Source organism: Schistocerca nitens, chromosome 1 (genome assembly GCF_023898315.1).
Source record: "Schistocerca nitens isolate TAMUIC-IGC-003100 chromosome 1, iqSchNite1.1, whole genome shotgun sequence".
Classification (NCBI taxonomy): domain Eukaryota; kingdom Metazoa; phylum Arthropoda; class Insecta; order Orthoptera; family Acrididae; genus Schistocerca; species Schistocerca nitens.
The window spans coordinates 792767025-792783191 of record NC_064614.1 but is presented as its reverse complement, the minus strand read 5'-3'; the positions used below and the strand labels follow the sequence as shown (position 1 = coordinate 792783191).

General features: G+C 52.8%; 1 protein-coding gene and 23 non-coding genes across 24 annotated transcripts in view; all 24 read left to right on the top strand.

The window, feature by feature from the left end:
* Positions 1–1244: 1244 nt before the first annotated feature.
* Positions 1245–16167, top strand: part of LOC126204020 (KH domain-containing protein 3-like) — a 16445-nt gene continuing 1522 nt past the window's right edge. Inside the window, exons 1-2 of the mRNA XM_049938482.1 lie at positions 1245–2118; positions 3748–3848. Coding sequence (XP_049794439.1) covers positions 1245–2118; positions 3748–3848 — 975 coding nt within the window. The remainder of the gene's footprint in view (positions 2119–3747; positions 3849–16167) is intronic.
* Trnal-cag (transfer RNA leucine (anticodon CAG)) lies at positions 5103–5184 on the top strand. The gene has a single exon. It is a non-coding gene; the product is annotated as a tRNA-Leu (tRNA).
* On the top strand, positions 5467–5538 carry Trnae-cuc (transfer RNA glutamic acid (anticodon CUC)). The gene has a single exon. It is a non-coding gene; the product is annotated as a tRNA-Glu (tRNA).
* Positions 5925–5996, top strand: Trnah-gug (transfer RNA histidin (anticodon GUG)). The gene has a single exon. It is a non-coding gene; the product is annotated as a tRNA-His (tRNA).
* Positions 6755–6836, top strand: Trnal-uag (transfer RNA leucine (anticodon UAG)). Its single transcript has one exon. It is a non-coding gene; the product is annotated as a tRNA-Leu (tRNA).
* Positions 6917–6998, top strand: Trnal-cag (transfer RNA leucine (anticodon CAG)). The gene has a single exon. It is a non-coding gene; the product is annotated as a tRNA-Leu (tRNA).
* Trnae-cuc (transfer RNA glutamic acid (anticodon CUC)) lies at positions 7281–7352 on the top strand. Its single transcript has one exon. It is a non-coding gene; the product is annotated as a tRNA-Glu (tRNA).
* Trnah-gug (transfer RNA histidin (anticodon GUG)) lies at positions 7739–7810 on the top strand. The gene has a single exon. It is a non-coding gene; the product is annotated as a tRNA-His (tRNA).
* Trnal-uag (transfer RNA leucine (anticodon UAG)) lies at positions 8569–8650 on the top strand. Its single transcript has one exon. It is a non-coding gene; the product is annotated as a tRNA-Leu (tRNA).
* On the top strand, positions 8731–8812 carry Trnal-cag (transfer RNA leucine (anticodon CAG)). Its single transcript has one exon. It is a non-coding gene; the product is annotated as a tRNA-Leu (tRNA).
* Positions 9095–9166, top strand: Trnae-cuc (transfer RNA glutamic acid (anticodon CUC)). Its single transcript has one exon. It is a non-coding gene; the product is annotated as a tRNA-Glu (tRNA).
* Positions 9553–9624, top strand: Trnah-gug (transfer RNA histidin (anticodon GUG)). Its single transcript has one exon. It is a non-coding gene; the product is annotated as a tRNA-His (tRNA).
* Positions 10381–10462, top strand: Trnal-uag (transfer RNA leucine (anticodon UAG)). Its single transcript has one exon. It is a non-coding gene; the product is annotated as a tRNA-Leu (tRNA).
* Positions 10543–10624, top strand: Trnal-cag (transfer RNA leucine (anticodon CAG)). The gene has a single exon. It is a non-coding gene; the product is annotated as a tRNA-Leu (tRNA).
* On the top strand, positions 10907–10978 carry Trnae-cuc (transfer RNA glutamic acid (anticodon CUC)). Its single transcript has one exon. It is a non-coding gene; the product is annotated as a tRNA-Glu (tRNA).
* On the top strand, positions 11365–11436 carry Trnah-gug (transfer RNA histidin (anticodon GUG)). The gene has a single exon. It is a non-coding gene; the product is annotated as a tRNA-His (tRNA).
* On the top strand, positions 12193–12274 carry Trnal-uag (transfer RNA leucine (anticodon UAG)). The gene has a single exon. It is a non-coding gene; the product is annotated as a tRNA-Leu (tRNA).
* Positions 12355–12436, top strand: Trnal-cag (transfer RNA leucine (anticodon CAG)). The gene has a single exon. It is a non-coding gene; the product is annotated as a tRNA-Leu (tRNA).
* Positions 12719–12790, top strand: Trnae-cuc (transfer RNA glutamic acid (anticodon CUC)). Its single transcript has one exon. It is a non-coding gene; the product is annotated as a tRNA-Glu (tRNA).
* Trnah-gug (transfer RNA histidin (anticodon GUG)) lies at positions 13177–13248 on the top strand. Its single transcript has one exon. It is a non-coding gene; the product is annotated as a tRNA-His (tRNA).
* Trnal-uag (transfer RNA leucine (anticodon UAG)) lies at positions 14005–14086 on the top strand. The gene has a single exon. It is a non-coding gene; the product is annotated as a tRNA-Leu (tRNA).
* Trnal-cag (transfer RNA leucine (anticodon CAG)) lies at positions 14167–14248 on the top strand. The gene has a single exon. It is a non-coding gene; the product is annotated as a tRNA-Leu (tRNA).
* On the top strand, positions 14531–14602 carry Trnae-cuc (transfer RNA glutamic acid (anticodon CUC)). The gene has a single exon. It is a non-coding gene; the product is annotated as a tRNA-Glu (tRNA).
* Trnah-gug (transfer RNA histidin (anticodon GUG)) lies at positions 14989–15060 on the top strand. The gene has a single exon. It is a non-coding gene; the product is annotated as a tRNA-His (tRNA).

Below are 16167 nucleotides of genomic sequence, written 5' to 3'. Positions count from 1 at the left end.
CGCTTTCTCTTCACGTGTAACCTCCTTGAGCTCACATATGTTTGTTACATGGAGCATTCTAGCTCCGCCTGACAGGTACAGCTATGATACTTTAGTGGTTACGGAAAGCCCAGGTTCGAAACCTGGTCAGAGCACGAAAACGTCTCTCGATGCTGTCTCCTTAACTACGACAGCTACAGACAAGTGGCGTCGCTACCATACGGCGGGCACAGCATTTTCTTGTTGTGGATGGCCTAAAGAGACGCTTCCAGTGGGAGAGCAGTGGAAATACATGGCACAGCGATTGCCAAGACACTTACATTTCGGAGTGATCTTTGTACTACAAAGGAAACGTTTCGCCGCTCGTGCTCCAGCGGTAACGTGGCCGAGCGGTCTAAGGCGCTGGTTTTAGGCACCAGTCTCTTCGGAGCCGTGGGCCCGAACACATCGCGCGCTCGCTGCGGCGTGCCGGGCTGTGTTTACCTGCGGATCGCGGTCGGCGGTGTGTGCTTCGCGTCGCTGTTTCTTCTGTGATTTCATCTTTTTGTGAGTACCATGGATCTCGATAATTCAGAAAATCGTCAGAATAATATTCAGTGCGCGTTTGATAGATCCGTGCGTAGGCCTACGGCTTTCGAAATTCACCAGTGGATTAAAAACGACCTGCAATTGCCGAAAAGTGTAGTCCTCGGCGTTCAACTTGACGCGTTCCTTAATTCGTTGTTTCTTAAATTGTCCTCTTCTGATATGTGTGACACTTTAGTCAATGTTAATGGTGGTGTCCGTAAAATTAAGCACCTTGACGGTACTGTTAGTGATGTTGTGCTGTCGAACGCGGGTTATGGTATCCGTACTGTACGCGTGTTTAACTTGCCATTCGAAGTGAGAAACGAAACTATTTCTCGTAGCTTCCTTCCGTACGGTACAGTGCTTTCGGTTGTAAAAGAGAAATGGTCGTCAGCTTACTATTATGATGTTGAGAATGGTGTTCGTAGTGTCCGCATGATTGTCCGACAGCATATACCGTCCTTTGTTGTTGTTGCTGGTCATCGGGCCTTTATAACTTATAGCGGCCAACCGGCGACCTGTTCTTTTTGTAATGGTACCGGACATTTTCGACAGGACTGTCCGAAACGTAGTCGCCCTGTGCAACTACCACGGACAGACGGTCAGGACGAGTGACGTGGGCGGCGGTCGCGCTTGGCGCCTCCCCCGCGCGTGCTAGTCGTGTGTCTGTTCCTGAAATTGTAGACGACGTTGTTGCTATGGACGTTACACCTCCCGTTCTTGTTGCTGATAGCTCCCCGGCGTTGCCTGTGCTTTCTGTGCCTGTGCAAGTAGCGGCCCCCGTGCCTGCTCCGCCGGCTGTTGATGAACTTGGGCTACCGATTGTGTCTGACCCCGTACCGGCAGCTGTAACGCTGTCCGTATCGGAACCTGTTCCCGAGGCTGCTCCCTCTGTTGTGCCTAAGAATGTGTCCGATGCTGCCACCGTTGTTGTTGACCGTGAGGAGCGTCTTGACGCCCCCGCGGAACCCAAACCGCGTAGGGAACGGCCGACTGAGAGGGCTGACAACGTGACTCGCATTCGCAGCGCTAGTATTTCGGGTGTTTCTTCTCGTAAAGCGCGAACGCCGTCCCCGGTGGTGACTTGCGTCCCACCCTACAAGTCCTCCTCTAAACAGAAAAAGTTGCAACGGGCCTCGCAGCGCGCAGTTGTTGACTCGCGGCAGGCGTCGGCTTCCGATCGCCGTCGGCAGCGGCCTGCCCCTTGCAGTCAGCCTGCGGCGTCCGTGAGTTCCGCGGAATCCAAGCGGGACGAGAAAGTTCGTCAGCTTAAGGTTTTGCTTACTCAAACGGCACCTGTCGTGGCAAGCGATATGGCGATGGACGTTGTTTCGAGCGTGTCGCCTGCACATTTGGCAGGCAAACGCAAATCGGACGACTCACATTGCCGTCGCATCCGGCCGCCCTCACAGGAGTCTGGATCTGATTCTGCCGCCGGCGCTGGACCTGCCACGGCGGCTCCTTCCGGTGCCGCTGTTAGTATGGGCACGGACGTGGTTCAGCCCCCCGTATTTTCTAGTGAAAAGTGTGACTGGGCGGCGGAAGTGGAGGTGGGACACGGGTCTGGCCCCGGTACGTAACGTGAATTTTCTCATTGCTTGGCAGCGTGCATGTTTTCATCGTTGTTTCAGTTTAACATTGTTCTTTTTGTGGCGTTTCCTCATCTGTGTTGTGTGACACCGGTCTGTTGCGCGTTTTAACCTTTATTGTCGCTCACGAGTGGCGTTTTGGTAGCGCCACTGCACCCATATTTGTGTACTTTTATTTGTAATGTATCTAACTGTGTCTGGCATTTCTACATGTGTCGGGTATCCGCCGCTCGTTCGGAGGCACATTTTAGTCGTTATTGCCGCTCCCTTGGATCATTACGGATGCACGGGTGCTTTTTACGATGTGCACATTTCTGTTTCACAAGTTGTGTCACGTCGTTTGTGTCTGGGGTCTGCCACGCATTGATTGTGTGTTTACCCCGTAACTCTCACTACCATGCGCTGTCTTACCGGTGCATGTGCCGCTTTTGTTGTGCGCATACTTTTTTTTCCTCGCGTCTGGTGAGTGACATCCGTTGCGGACATATTTCATTGTGCTTGCCACTACCTTGCGTCGTTTGGCGGCGCATGTGCCTGCGAATTTGTGCGAACTGTTTTATTCGCCTTTACATGTGTCTTGTATTTGTTGTACGCGGGCGGAACTTTTCGTCACTGTGTAGCCACAGTGTATACTCCTTGTGACGCCGTTGCTTCCGCAGTTGTGCCCGTTACTTTTATTCTTAATAATTATAGTTATTATGTATTGTCTTTGTCTGTGTCTGGTGTGTGCCCCCGTCGGAGGCGATGTCTCATCGCTCATGCCGACGAACTGCATGGAATTGTATTGGCGGCGAATATGTACTTTTACTCTGTCAGTATCATTTATTATTTTACCTATGTTCCTGTCTGCACCTGTTGGGGATGCCTTTTACCGTTATTTGTCGATTGTATGCGTCGTTTGGTTGCGCCCATGACCTTCTGCTGTGCCACTTTGTGCCTGTGATTTGCTTTGTGTACGGCGTCGGCGGTTTGTTTTCTATCGATCCTGTCGCTCGACTGCGTCGTTCTCACTGTGCCGGGGCGCCTCTTCTTGTCTGTGCTTCTTGTCTGTGCTTAATTGTTGGTTTTAGCTGTGCCTGGAGTTCGGTAGCCTGCGGTGGATCATTTTCGCCGTTCGTGTTCACATGTTGCTTTGCTTTGGCGGAGCCGTTGTGACCTTTATTGTGGATATTTATTTCGTGTGTATTCTGTGTATGCTACCTGCCACCTGTCGGTATGCCATTTTTGCCGATCTTGTCCGCAATAAACGCTACCTTCGCGGCGCTACTGCTTCGCTTCTTGTGAACACTGCATTTGTTGTTCCTTGCGTTGTGTCTGGTTCCTGACACGCGTCGGTGGCATATTCTTACAGTCGATGTTACCGAAATACGTAGTCCGTATACGGTCCTTGCCTTAAACACTCTTTTATGTGAAACCCGTTGCCATGTCACCTTTTTGCAAGAAGTGGCACGTGAGGCTCTGATGCTTCTGACCGATCTGTGTGACTACGTTATTGTGGACAATGTGGTGTCTGATGACGTCACCGGTACTGCTATATTAGTCTGTCCCGGCCTCAGTGTCACGAATATTGAGTGTCTACCTACTGGCCGCGCTATTGCGTGCACTATTGCAGGCGTCGTGTTTGTTCCTGTTTACGCTCCTTCCGGCAGCGACTACGCGGCGCGGCGGCTCTTTTATGGTCTGGAGCTGTGTGAGGTTTTGCACCGGGACATGGTGAGTCTCATCACCAGGGTGTCTATGGCGCAGGTGATAGTGGCAGATGCGATAGTACCCCAGTGTCAGGCGTTCCCGACCACCAAGCGCACCGCCACCGTCTGGTTACTCGGTCATACCATCCACTCTTTGTTTTGTCTTAAACTGACTGACCGTCTGGCTTTTCTTACGTACTTATGGGCTGAACTTGGCAAGTCCCGTGTTCGAAGTGGTTATGCTCTGACCTTTGCGACTTTTGCATGTCGCCTTGGCGCATGCTTATCCTCTTTTCCCGATGTCGACTTAATTCAATTTATATTTTCAGTGATTATGCTCTGACTTTTGCGAATTTTTTGCATGTCGCCTTGGCGCATGCTTATACTCTTTTCCCGATGTCGACTTAATTAAATTTATATTTTCCTGCTTAACAATATGACGTGATTGAACGTGCCCTCGTCTTGTGATGAATGTATAGTTAGTACCAGAAACGATAAATATCACGTAAACGGGAGACGTATCTCCCTTGGGAAATGCCTCGTATATGGTATTATGCGGGGATGTTTTGTTTTCGCTTTCTTTATTTTCTTATTATTTCCCACTCTGCCATGTATTGGTATGGGATCGTGATGCCAAGGAGAGGCGTTGCGTGACAGTGTACCCTCCCCCCTTTTTTTTGTGGACATATCGTTGTGTTTCATTGATTTTCCTTTGGTCAGGATTCCTGGTGTGTTTTTCCTTATTGCATTTTCTTCTTTCCATTTCTTTGTCGTTTCTTCGGCGTGCTCACCGTTATTCGGTTCTTCACAATGTATGTCCGTGTTTCATGTTTTTTGCATTGCTGGCCGGCGTTTTGCTTTGTGTGCTGACTGGACTTTTCTTTGACTTCTTCCAGCTGGCTATGTGTCTCTATATATATACTTTTCTCTTTGTTTTCACACTTCACGGTGCCTTCATGTCACTACACTGCTTTCAGTGTCGTTGCATACTTTCTGTTTTCCCTTCTGACGAGGAATGCCTCCGAGGAGGCGGACTTACTTTGCTCCTTTCTTTCGTCAACGTTCGTTTTCGTTTACGTTACGTCTGGCACCAGCTCTAACTATAGCTGAGAAGCTCGCCGACGAAGGCGTTATTTGGAGAGCGTAAGGCCGGGCTATAAGGGGAGTTGGGAGGCCCAAAAAAAAAAAAAAAGCTGCCAATTTTTACGTCTCACTTTTGTGCCGCTGCGGTGTGTTCTCGTGGCGTAGGACGCAGCTCTTGTGACGCGCGTGTTGTGTAGGTAGCGTGGCCGAGCGGTCTAAGGCGCTGGTTTCAGGCACCAGTCTCTTGAGAGGCGTGGGTTCCAACCCCACAGCTGCCAAACGTGTAATGTTTCCTGTGTCGAAGACGGCTGCGCTTATTGCCTGCAAAGAAAACAGCACAACAAGGCGTGAGCTTCTGCTTCGTGAATTGCCGTAGAACAGTGCGTGGTGCAACGACAGGATTTGGAGGCGCCTTTTGCTCTCATCATTGCTGGCGTTCGTCTCCACGAAATGCGTCCGGAGCACGCCGTTCTATAACGCGAGAGAGTGGATTTTTTACAGTTGTCGACAGTTAACCGTGCGTGGTTGCTGCGTTCGCTGGAAGAGCGCTGCCGCCGTTATCCGGTGTGGTCTAGTGGCTAGGATACCTGGCTCTCACCCAGGAGGCCCGGGTTCGATTCCCGGTACCGGAAATGCGCGTTTTTGTTGCTCCTCTTTTGCGACTTGTCCCGAGTTTGATCGACTGACGCTACGCTGACGCGTGCAGAAAGCCACGTTAAGTATGATTCGTGGCAACACCTGACGGCGAGAGAGATGCGGCATCTATCCACTTGTTATCCAGCCACATACGGGTACCTGTAGTCAAGAGGCTTGGAGGACTGCAAGATATTGCCACGGAGGTGAATGCAGCTAACCACTGTAGTTAGTGTCCTGACAGCGCAGCAACGTTCATTTGCTCGTATACACGTGATGCGGACCGTGTCTGACACTGCTGTGGCGTACACCTTGGCCTAGGCTTTGCTGTGTATCGCCACTTGCATTCCAGCCAGCTGCTTTCGTGGGCGGCTTCGTGGCCGTGGCCGTGATCGTCTAGTGGTTAGGACATTGCGATGTGGCCGCAATAACCCAGGTTCGAATCCTGGTCACGGCAATTTTGAAAGTTTTGCCTTACTGCCGTTGCAATAGCGATAGTGCACGAGTACTCGAAATGACAGTGCTCTCTTGATTTTGTCACTCGTGTTCCGCAGGCCGCAGTTTGCACTATCACTTCCTCACCAACACGTAATGTCGCCTCCCAGAGCGCAGACGTCCGCTGCTCTCTGTAGTCGAAAAGGGCAGTTGTTTTGAAGTGCGATGGATGAGCAGCCAGCCCCAGCAGAACAGGAAGCTGTGGCGTGCACTGTTTCTACAAATGCTAGGAACACTGGTGCCCATTGCAGCGCACGTAGCATGGCCGAGCGCTCTATGGCGCTGGTTTAAGGCACCAGTCTCTTCGTAGGCGTCGGTTCGAATCCCAGCGCTGCCAGGGGTTTTGCTGTAGTCGTGTTAACCTGCCGCTTTCTCTTCACGTGTAACCTCCTTGAGCTCACATATGTTTGTTACATGGAGCATTCTAGCTCCGCCTGACAGGTACAGCTATGATACTTTAGTGGTTACGGAAAGCCCAGGTTCGAAACCTGGTCACAGCACGAAAACGTCTCTCGATGCTGTCTCCTTAACTACGACAGCTACAGACAAGTGGCGTCGCTACCATACGGCGGGCACGGCATTTTCTTGTTGTGGATGGCCTAAAGAGACGCTTCCAGTGGGAGAGCAGTGGAAATACATGGCACAGCGATTGCCAAGACACTTACATTTCGGAGTGATCTTTGTACTACAAAGGAAACGTTTCGCCGCTCGTGCTCCAGCGGTAACGTGGCCGAGCGGTCTAAGGCGCTGGTTTTAGGCACCAGTCTCTTCGGAGGCGTGGGTTCGAATCCCACAGCTGCCAATTTTTACGTCTCACTTTTGTGCCGCTGCGGTGTGTTCTCGTGGCGTAGGACGCAGCTCTTGTGACGCGCGTGTTGTGTAGGTAGCGTGGCCGAGCGGTGTAAGGCGCTGGTTTCAGGCACCAGTCTCTTGAGAGGCGTGGGTTCCAACCCCACAGCTGCCAAACGTGTAATGTTTCCTGTGTCGAAGACGGCTGCGCTTATTGCCTGCAAAGAAAACAGCACAACAAGGCGTGAGCTTCTGCTTCGTGAATTGCCGTAGAACAGTGCGTGGTGCAACGACAGGATTTGGAGGCGCCTTTTGCTCTCATCATTGCTGGCGTTCGTCTCCACGAAATGCGTCCGGAGCACGCCGTTCTATAACGCGAGAGAGTGGATTTTTTACAGTTGTCGACAGTTAACCGTGCGTGGTTGCTGCGTTCGCTGGAAGAGCGCTGCCGCCGTTATCCGGTGTGGTCTAGTGGCTAGGATACCTGGCTCTCACCCAGGAGGCCCGGGTTCGATTCCCGGTACCGGAAATGCGCGTTTTTGTTGCTCCTCTTTTGCGACTTGTCCCGACTTTGATCGACTGACGCTACGCTGACGCGTGCAGAAAGCCACGTTAAGTATGATTCGTGGCAACACCTGACGGCGAGAGAGATGCGGCATCTATCCACTTGTTATCCAGCCACATACGGGTACCTGTAGTCAAGAGGCTTGGAGGACTGCAAGATATTGCCACGGAGGTGAATGCAGCTAACCACTGTAGTTAGTGTCCTGACAGCGCAGCAACGTTCATTTGCTCGTATACACGTGATGCGGACCGTGTCTGACACTGCTGTGGCGTACACCTTGGCCTAGGCTTTGCTGTGTATCGCCACTTGCATTCCAGCCAGCTGCTTTCGTGGGCGGCTTCGTGGCCGTGGCCGTGATCGTCTAGTGGTTAGGACATTGCGTTGTGGCCGCAATAACCCAGGTTCGAATCCTGGTCACGGCAATTTTGAAAGTTTTGCCTTACTGCCGTTGCAATAGCGATAGTGCACGAGTACTCGAAATGACAGTGCTCTCTTGATTTTGTCACTCGTGTTCCGCAGGCCGCAGTTTGCACTATCACTTCCTCACCAACACGTAATGTCGCCTCCCAGAGCGCAGACGTCCGCTGCTCTCTGTAGTCGAAAAGGGCAGTTGTTTTGAAGTGCGATGGATGAGCAGCCAGCCCCAGCAGAACAGGAAGCTGTGGCGTGCACTGTTTCTACAAATGCTAGGAACACTGGTGCCCATTGCAGCGCACGTAGCATGGCCGAGCGCTCTATGGCGCTGGTTTAAGGCACCAGTCTCTTCGTAGGCGTCGGTTCGAATCCCAGCGCTGCCAGGGGTTTTGCTGTAGTCGTGTTAACCTGCCGCTTTCTCTTCACGTGTAACCTCCTTGAGCTCACATATGTTTGTTACATGGAGCATTCTAGCTCCGCCTGACAGGTACAGCTATGATACTTTAGTGGTTACGGAAAGCCCAGGTTCGAAACCTGGTCACAGCACGAAAACGTCTCTCGATGCTGTCTCCTTAACTACGACAGCTACAGACAAGTGGCGTCGCTACCATACGGCGGGCACGGCATTTTCTTGTTGTGGATGGCCTAAAGAGACGCTTCCAGTGGGAGAGCAGTGGAAATACATGGCACAGCGATTGCCAAGACACTTACATTTCGGAGTGATCTTTGTACTACAAAGGAAACGTTTCGCCGCTCGTGCTCCAGCGGTAACGTGGCCGAGCGGTCTAAGGCGCTGGTTTTAGGCACCAGTCTCTTCGGAGGCGTGGGTTCGAATCCCACAGCTGCCAATTTTTACGTCTCACTTTTGTGCCGCTGCGGTGTGTTCTCGTGGCGTAGGACGCAGCTCTTGTGACGCGCGTGTTGTGTAGGTAGCGTGGCCGAGCGGTCTAAGGCGCTGGTTTCAGGCACCAGTCTCTTGAGAGGCGTGGGTTCCAACCCCACAGCTGCCAAACGTGTAATGTTTCCTGTGTCGAAGACGGCTGCGCTTATTGCCTGCAAAGAAAACAGCACAACAAGGCGTGAGCTTCTGCTTCGTGAATTGCCGTAGAACAGTGCGTGGTGCAACGACAGGATTTGGAGGCGCCTTTTGCTCTCATCATTGCTGGCGTTCGTCTCCACGAAATGCGTCCGGAGCACGCCGTTCTATAACGCGAGAGAGTGGATTTTTTACAGTTGTCGACAGTTAACCGTGCGTGGTTGCTGCGTTCGCTGGAAGAGCGCTGCCGCCGTTATCCGGTGTGGTCTAGTGGCTAGGATACCTGGCTCTCACCCAGGAGGCCCGGGTTCGATTCCCGGTACCGGAAATGCGCGTTTTTGTTGCTCCTCTTTTGCGACTTGTCCCGACTTTGATCGACTGACGCTACGCTGACGCGTGCAGAAAGCCACGTTAAGTATGATTCGTGGCAACACCTGACGGCGAGAGAGATGCGGCATCTATCCACTTGTTATCCAGCCACATACGGGTACCTGTAGTCAAGAGGCTTGGAGGACTGCAAGATATTGCCACGGAGGTGAATGCAGCTAACCACTGTAGTTAGTGTCCTGACAGCGCAGCAACGTTCATTTGCTCGTATACACGTGATGCGGACCGTGTCTGACACTGCTGTGGCGTACACCTTGGCCTAGGCTTTGCTGTGTATCGCCACTTGCATTCCAGCCAGCTGCTTTCGTGGGCGGCTTCGTGGCCGTGGCCGTGATCGTCTAGTGGTTAGGACACTGCGTTGTGGCCGCAATAACCCAGGTTCGAATCCTGGTCACGGCAATTTTGAAAGTTTTGCCTTACTGCCGTTGCAATAGCGATAGTGCACGAGTACTCGAAATGACAGTGCTCTCTTGATTTTGTCACTCGTGTTCCGCAGGCCGCAGTTTGCACTATCACTTCCTCACCAACACGTAATGTCGCCTCCCAGAGCGCAGACGTCCGCTGCTCTCTGTAGTCGAAAAGGGCAGTTGTTTTGAAGTGCGATGGATGAGCAGCCAGCCCCAGCAGAACAGGAAGCTGTGGCGTGCACTGTTTCTACAAATGCTAGGAACACTGGTGCCCATTGCAGCGCACGTAGCATGGCCGAGCGCTCTATGGCGCTGGTTTAAGGCACCAGTCTCTTCGTAGGCGTCGGTTCGAATCCCAGCGCTGCCAGGGGTTTTGCTGTAGTCGTGTTCCTGCCGCTTTCTCTTCACGTGTAACCTCCTTGAGCTCACATATGTTTGTTACATGGAGCATTCTAGCTCCGCCTGACAGGTACAGCTATGATACTTTAGTGGTTACGGAAAGCCCAGGTTCGAAACCTGGTCAGAGCACGAAAACGTCTCTCGATGCTGTCTCCTTAACTACGACAGCTACAGACAAGTGGCGTCGCTACCATACGGCGGGCACGGCATTTTCTTGTTGTGGATGGCCTAAAGAGACGCTTCCAGTGGGAGAGCAGTGGAAATACATGGCACAGCGATTGCCAAGACACTTACATTTCGGAGTGATCTTTGTACTACAAAGGAAACGTTTCGCCGCTCGTGCTCCAGCGGTAACGTGGCCGAGCGGTCTAAGGCGCTGGTTTTAGGCACCAGTCTCTTCGGAGGCGTGGGTTCGAATCCCACAGCTGCCAATTTTTACGTCTCACTTTTGTGCCGCTGCGGTGTGTTCTCGTGGCGTAGGACGCAGCTCTTGTGACGCGCGTGTTGTGTAGGTAGCGTGGCCGAGCGGTCTAAGGCGCTGGTTTCAGGCACCAGTCTCTTGAGAGGCGTGGGTTCCAACCCCACAGCTGCCAAACGTGTAATGTTTCCTGTGTCGAAGACGGCTGCGCTTATTGCCTGCAAAGAAAACAGCACAACAAGGCGTGAGCTTCTGCTTCGTGAATTGCCGTAGAACAGTGCGTGGTGCAACGACAGGATTTGGAGGCGCCTTTTGCTCTCATCATTGCTGGCGTTCGTCTCCACGAAATGCGTCCGGAGCACGCCGTTCTATAACGCGAGAGAGTGGATTTTTTACAGTTGTCGACAGTTAACCGTGCGTGGTTGCTGCGTTCGCTGGAAGAGCGCTGCCGCCGTTATCCGGTGTGGTCTAGTGGCTAGGATACCTGGCTCTCACCCAGGAGGCCCGGGTTCGATTCCCGGTACCGGAAATGCGCGTTTTTGTTGCTCCTCTTTTGCGACTTGTCCCGAGTTTGATCGACTGACGCTACGCTGACGCGTGCAGAAAGCCACGTTAAGTATGATTCGTGGCAACACCTGACGGCGAGAGAGATGCGGCATCTATCCACTTGTTATCCAGCCACATACGGGTACCTGTAGTCAAGAGGCTTGGAGGACTGCAAGATATTGCCACGGAGGTGAATGCAGCTAACCACTGTAGTTAGTGTCCTGACAGCGCAGCAACGTTCATTTGCTCGTATACACGTGATGCGGACCGTGTCTGACACTGCTGTGGCGTACACCTTGGCCTAGGCTTTGCTGTGTATCGCCACTTGCATTCCAGCCAGCTGCTTTCGTGGGCGGCTTCGTGGCCGTGGCCGTGATCGTCTAGTGGTTAGGACATTGCGTTGTGGCCGCAATAACCCAGGTTCGAATCCTGGTCACGGCAATTTTGAAAGTTTTGCCTTACTGCCGTTGCAATAGCGATAGTGCACGAGTACTCGAAATGACAGTGCTCTCTTGATTTTGTCACTCGTGTTCCGCAGGCCGCAGTTTGCACTATCACTTCCTCACCAACACGTAATGTCGCCTCCCAGAGCGCAGACGTCCGCTGCTCTCTGTAGTCGAAAAGGGCAGTTGTTTTGAAGTGCGATGGATGAGCAGCCAGCCCCAGCAGAACAGGAAGCTGTGGCGTGCACTGTTTCTACAAATGCTAGGAACACTGGTGCCCATTGCAGCGCACGTAGCATGGCCGAGCGCTCTATGGCGCTGGTTTAAGGCACCAGTCTCTTCGTAGGCGTCGGTTCGAATCCCAGCGCTGCCAGGGGTTTTGCTGTAGTCGTGTTCCTGCCGCTTTCTCTTCACGTGTAACCTCCTTGAGCTCACATATGTTTGTTACATGGAGCATTCTAGCTCCGCCTGACAGGTACAGCTATGATACTTTAGTGGTTACGGAAAGCCCAGGTTCGAAACCTGGTCAGAGCACGAAAACGTCTCTCGATGCTGTCTCCTTAACTACGACAGCTACAGACAAGTGGCGTCGCTACCATACGGCGGGCACGGCATTTTCTTGTTGTGGATGGCCTAAAGAGACGCTTCCAGTGGGAGAGCAGTGGAAATACATGGCACAGCGATTGCCAAGACACTTACATTTCGGAGTGATCTTTGTACTACAAAGGAAACGTTTCGCCGCTCGTGCTCCAGCGGTAACGTGGCCGAGCGGTCTAAGGCGCTGGTTTTAGGCACCAGTCTCTTCGGAGGCGTGGGTTCGAATCCCACAGCTGCCAATTTTTACGTCTCACTTTTGTGCCGCTGCGGTGTGTTCTCGTGGCGTAGGACGCAGCTCTTGTGACGCGCGTGTTGTGTAGGTAGCGTGGCCGAGCGGTCTAAGGCGCTGGTTTCAGGCACCAGTCTCTTGAGAGGCGTGGGTTCCAACCCCACAGCTGCCAAACGTGTAATGTTTCCTGTGTCGAAGACGGCTGCGCTTATTGCCTGCAAAGAAAACAGCACAACAAGGCGTGAGCTTCTGCTTCGTGAATTGCCGTAGAACAGTGCGTGGTGCAACGACAGGATTTGGAGGCGCCTTTTGCTCTCATCATTGCTGGCGTTCGTCTCCACGAAATGCGTCCGGAGCACGCCGTTCTATAACGCGAGAGAGTGGATTTTTTACAGTTGTCGACAGTTAACCGTGCGTGGTTGCTGCGTTCGCTGGAAGAGCGCTGCCGCCGTTATCCGGTGTGGTCTAGTGGCTAGGATACCTGGCTCTCACCCAGGAGGCCCGGGTTCGATTCCCGGTACCGGAAATGCGCGTTTTTGTTGCTCCTCTTTTGCGACTTGTCCCGACTTTGATCGACTGACGCTACGCTGACGCGTGCAGAAAGCCACGTTAAGTATGATTCGTGGCAACACCTGACGGCGAGAGAGATGCGGCATCTATCCACTTGTTATCCAGCCACATACGGGTACCTGTAGTCAAGAGGCTTGGAGGACTGCAAGATATTGCCACGGAGGTGAATGCAGCTAACCACTGTAGTTAGTGTCCTGACAGCGCAGCAACGTTCATTTGCTCGTATACACGTGATGCGGACCGTGTCTGACACTGCTGTGGCGTACACCTTGGCCTAGGCTTTGCTGTGTATCGCCACTTGCATTCCAGCCAGCTGCTTTCGTGGGCGGCTTCGTGGCCGTGGCCGTGATCGTCTAGTGGTTAGGACACTGCGTTGTGGCCGCAATAACCCAGGTTCGAATCCTGGTCACGGCAATTTTGAAAGTTTTGCCTTACTGCCGTTGCAATAGCGATAGTGCACGAGTACTCGAAATGACAGTGCTCTCTTGATTTTGTCACTCGTGTTCCGCAGGCCGCAGTTTGCACTATCACTTCCTCACCAACACGTAATGTCGCCTCCCAGAGCGCAGACGTCCGCTGCTCTCTGTAGTCGAAAAGGGCAGTTGTTTTGAAGTGCGATGGATGAGCAGCCAGCCCCAGCAGAACAGGAAGCTGTGGCGTGCACTGTTTCTACAAATGCTAGGAACACTGGTGCCCATTGCAGCGCACGTAGCATGGCCGAGCGCTCTATGGCGCTGGTTTAAGGCACCAGTCTCTTCGTAGGCGTCGGTTCGAATCCCAGCGCTGCCAGGGGTTTTGCTGTAGTCGTGTTCCTGCCGCTTTCTCTTCACGTGTAACCTCCTTGAGCTCACATATGTTTGTTACATGGAGCATTCTAGCTCCGCCTGACAGGTACAGCTATGATACTTTAGTGGTTACGGAAAGCCCAGGTTCGAAACCTGGTCAGAGCACGAAAACGTCTCTCGATGCTGTCTCCTTAACTACGACAGCTACAGACAAGTGGCGTCGCTACCATACGGCGGGCACGGCATTTTCTTGTTGTGGATGGCCTAAAGAGACGCTTCCAGTGGGAGAGCAGTGGAAATACATGGCACAGCGATTGCCAAGACACTTACATTTCGGAGTGATCTTTGTACTACAAAGGAAACGTTTCGCCGCTCGTGCTCCAGCGGTAACGTGGCCGAGCGGTCTAAGGCGCTGGTTTTAGGCACCAGTCTCTTCGGAGGCGTGGGTTCGAATCCCACAGCTGCCAATTTTTACGTCTCACTTTTGTGCCGCTGCGGTGTGTTCTCGTGGCGTAGGACGCAGCTCTTGTGACGCGCGTGTTGTGTAGGTAGCGTGGCCGAGCGGTGTAAGGCGCTGGTTTCAGGCACCAGTCTCTTGAGAGGCGTGGGTTCCAACCCCACAGCTGCCAAACGTGTAATGTTTCCTGTGTCGAAGACGGCTGCGCTTATTGCCTGCAAAGAAAACAGCACAACAAGGCGTGAGCTTCTGCTTCGTGAATTGCCGTAGAACAGTGCGTGGTGCAACGACAGGATTTGGAGGCGCCTTTTGCTCTCATCATTGCTGGCGTTCGTCTCCACGAAATGCGTCCGGAGCACGCCGTTCTATAACGCGAGAGAGTGGATTTTTTACAGTTGTCGACAGTTAACCGTGCGTGGTTGCTGCGTTCGCTGGAAGAGCGCTGCCGCCGTTATCCGGTGTGGTCTAGTGGCTAGGATACCTGGCTCTCACCCAGGAGGCCCGGGTTCGATTCCCGGTACCGGAAATGCGCGTTTTTGTTGCTCCTCTTTTGCGACTTGTCCCGACTTTGATCGACTGACGCTACGCTGACGCGTGCAGAAAGCCACGTTAAGTATGATTCGTGGCAACACCTGACGGCGAGAGAGATGCGGCATCTATCCACTTGTTATCCAGCCACATACGGGTACCTGTAGTCAAGAGGCTTGGAGGACTGCAAGATATTGCCACGGAGGTGAATGCAGCTAACCACTGTAGTTAGTGTCCTGACAGCGCAGCAACGTTCATTTGCTCGTATACACGTGATGCGGACCGTGTCTGACACTGCTGTGGCGTACACCTTGGCCTAGGCTTTGCTGTGTATCGCCACTTGCATTCCAGCCAGCTGCTTTCGTGGGCGGCTTCGTGGCCGTGGCCGTGATCGTCTAGTGGTTAGGACACTGCGTTGTGGCCGCAATAACCCAGGTTCGAATCCTGGTCACGGCAATTTTGAAAGTTTTGCCTTACTGCCGTTGCAATAGCGATAGTGCACGAGTACTCGAAATGACAGTGCTCTCTTGATTTTGTCACTCGTGTTCCGCAGGCCGCAGTTTGCACTATCACTTCCTCACCAACACGTAATGTCGCCTCCCAGAGCGCAGACGTCCGCTGCTCTCTGTAGTCGAAAAGGGCAGTTGTTTTGAAGTGCGATGGATGAGCAGCCAGCCCCAGCAGAACAGGAAGCTGTGGCGTGCACTGTTTCTACAAATGCTAGGAACACTGGTGCCCATTGCAGCGCACGTAGCATGGCCGAGCGCTCTATGGCGCTGGTTTAAGGCACCAGTCTCTTCGTAGGCGTCGGTTCGAATCCCAGCGCTGCCAGGGGTTTTGCTGTAGTCGTGTTAACCTGCCGCTTTCTCTTCACGTGTAACCTCCTTGAGCTCACATATGTTTGTTACATGGAGCATTCTAGCTCCGCCTGACAGGTACAGCTATGATACTTTAGTGGTTACGGAAAGCCCAGGTTCGAAACCTGGTCAGAGCACGAAAACGTCTCTCGATGCTGTCTCCTTAACTACGACAGCTACAGACAAGTGGCGTCGCTACCATACGGCGGGCACAGCATTTTCTTGTTGTGGATGGCCTAAAGAGACGCTTCCAGTGGGAGAGCAGTGGAAATACATGGCACAGCGATTGCCAAGACACTTACATTTCGGAGTGATCTTTGTACTACAAAGGAAACGTTTCGCCGCTCGTGCTCCAGCGGTAACGTGGCCGAGCGGTCTAAGGCGCTGGTTTTAGGCACCAGTCTCTTCGGAGCCGTGGGCCCGAACACATCGCGCGCTCGCTGCGGCGTGCCGGGCTGTGTTTACCTGCGGATCGCGGTCGGCGGTGTGTGCTTCGCGTCGCTGTTTCTTCTGTGATTTCATCTTTTTGTGAGTACCATGGATCTCGATAATTCAGAAAATCGTCAGAATAATATTCAGTGCGCGTTTGATAGATCCGTGCGTAGGCCTACGGCTTTCGAAATTCACCAGTGGATTAAAAACGACCTGCAATTGCCGAAAAGTGTAGTCCTCGGCGTTCAACTTGACGCGTTCCTTAATTCGTTGT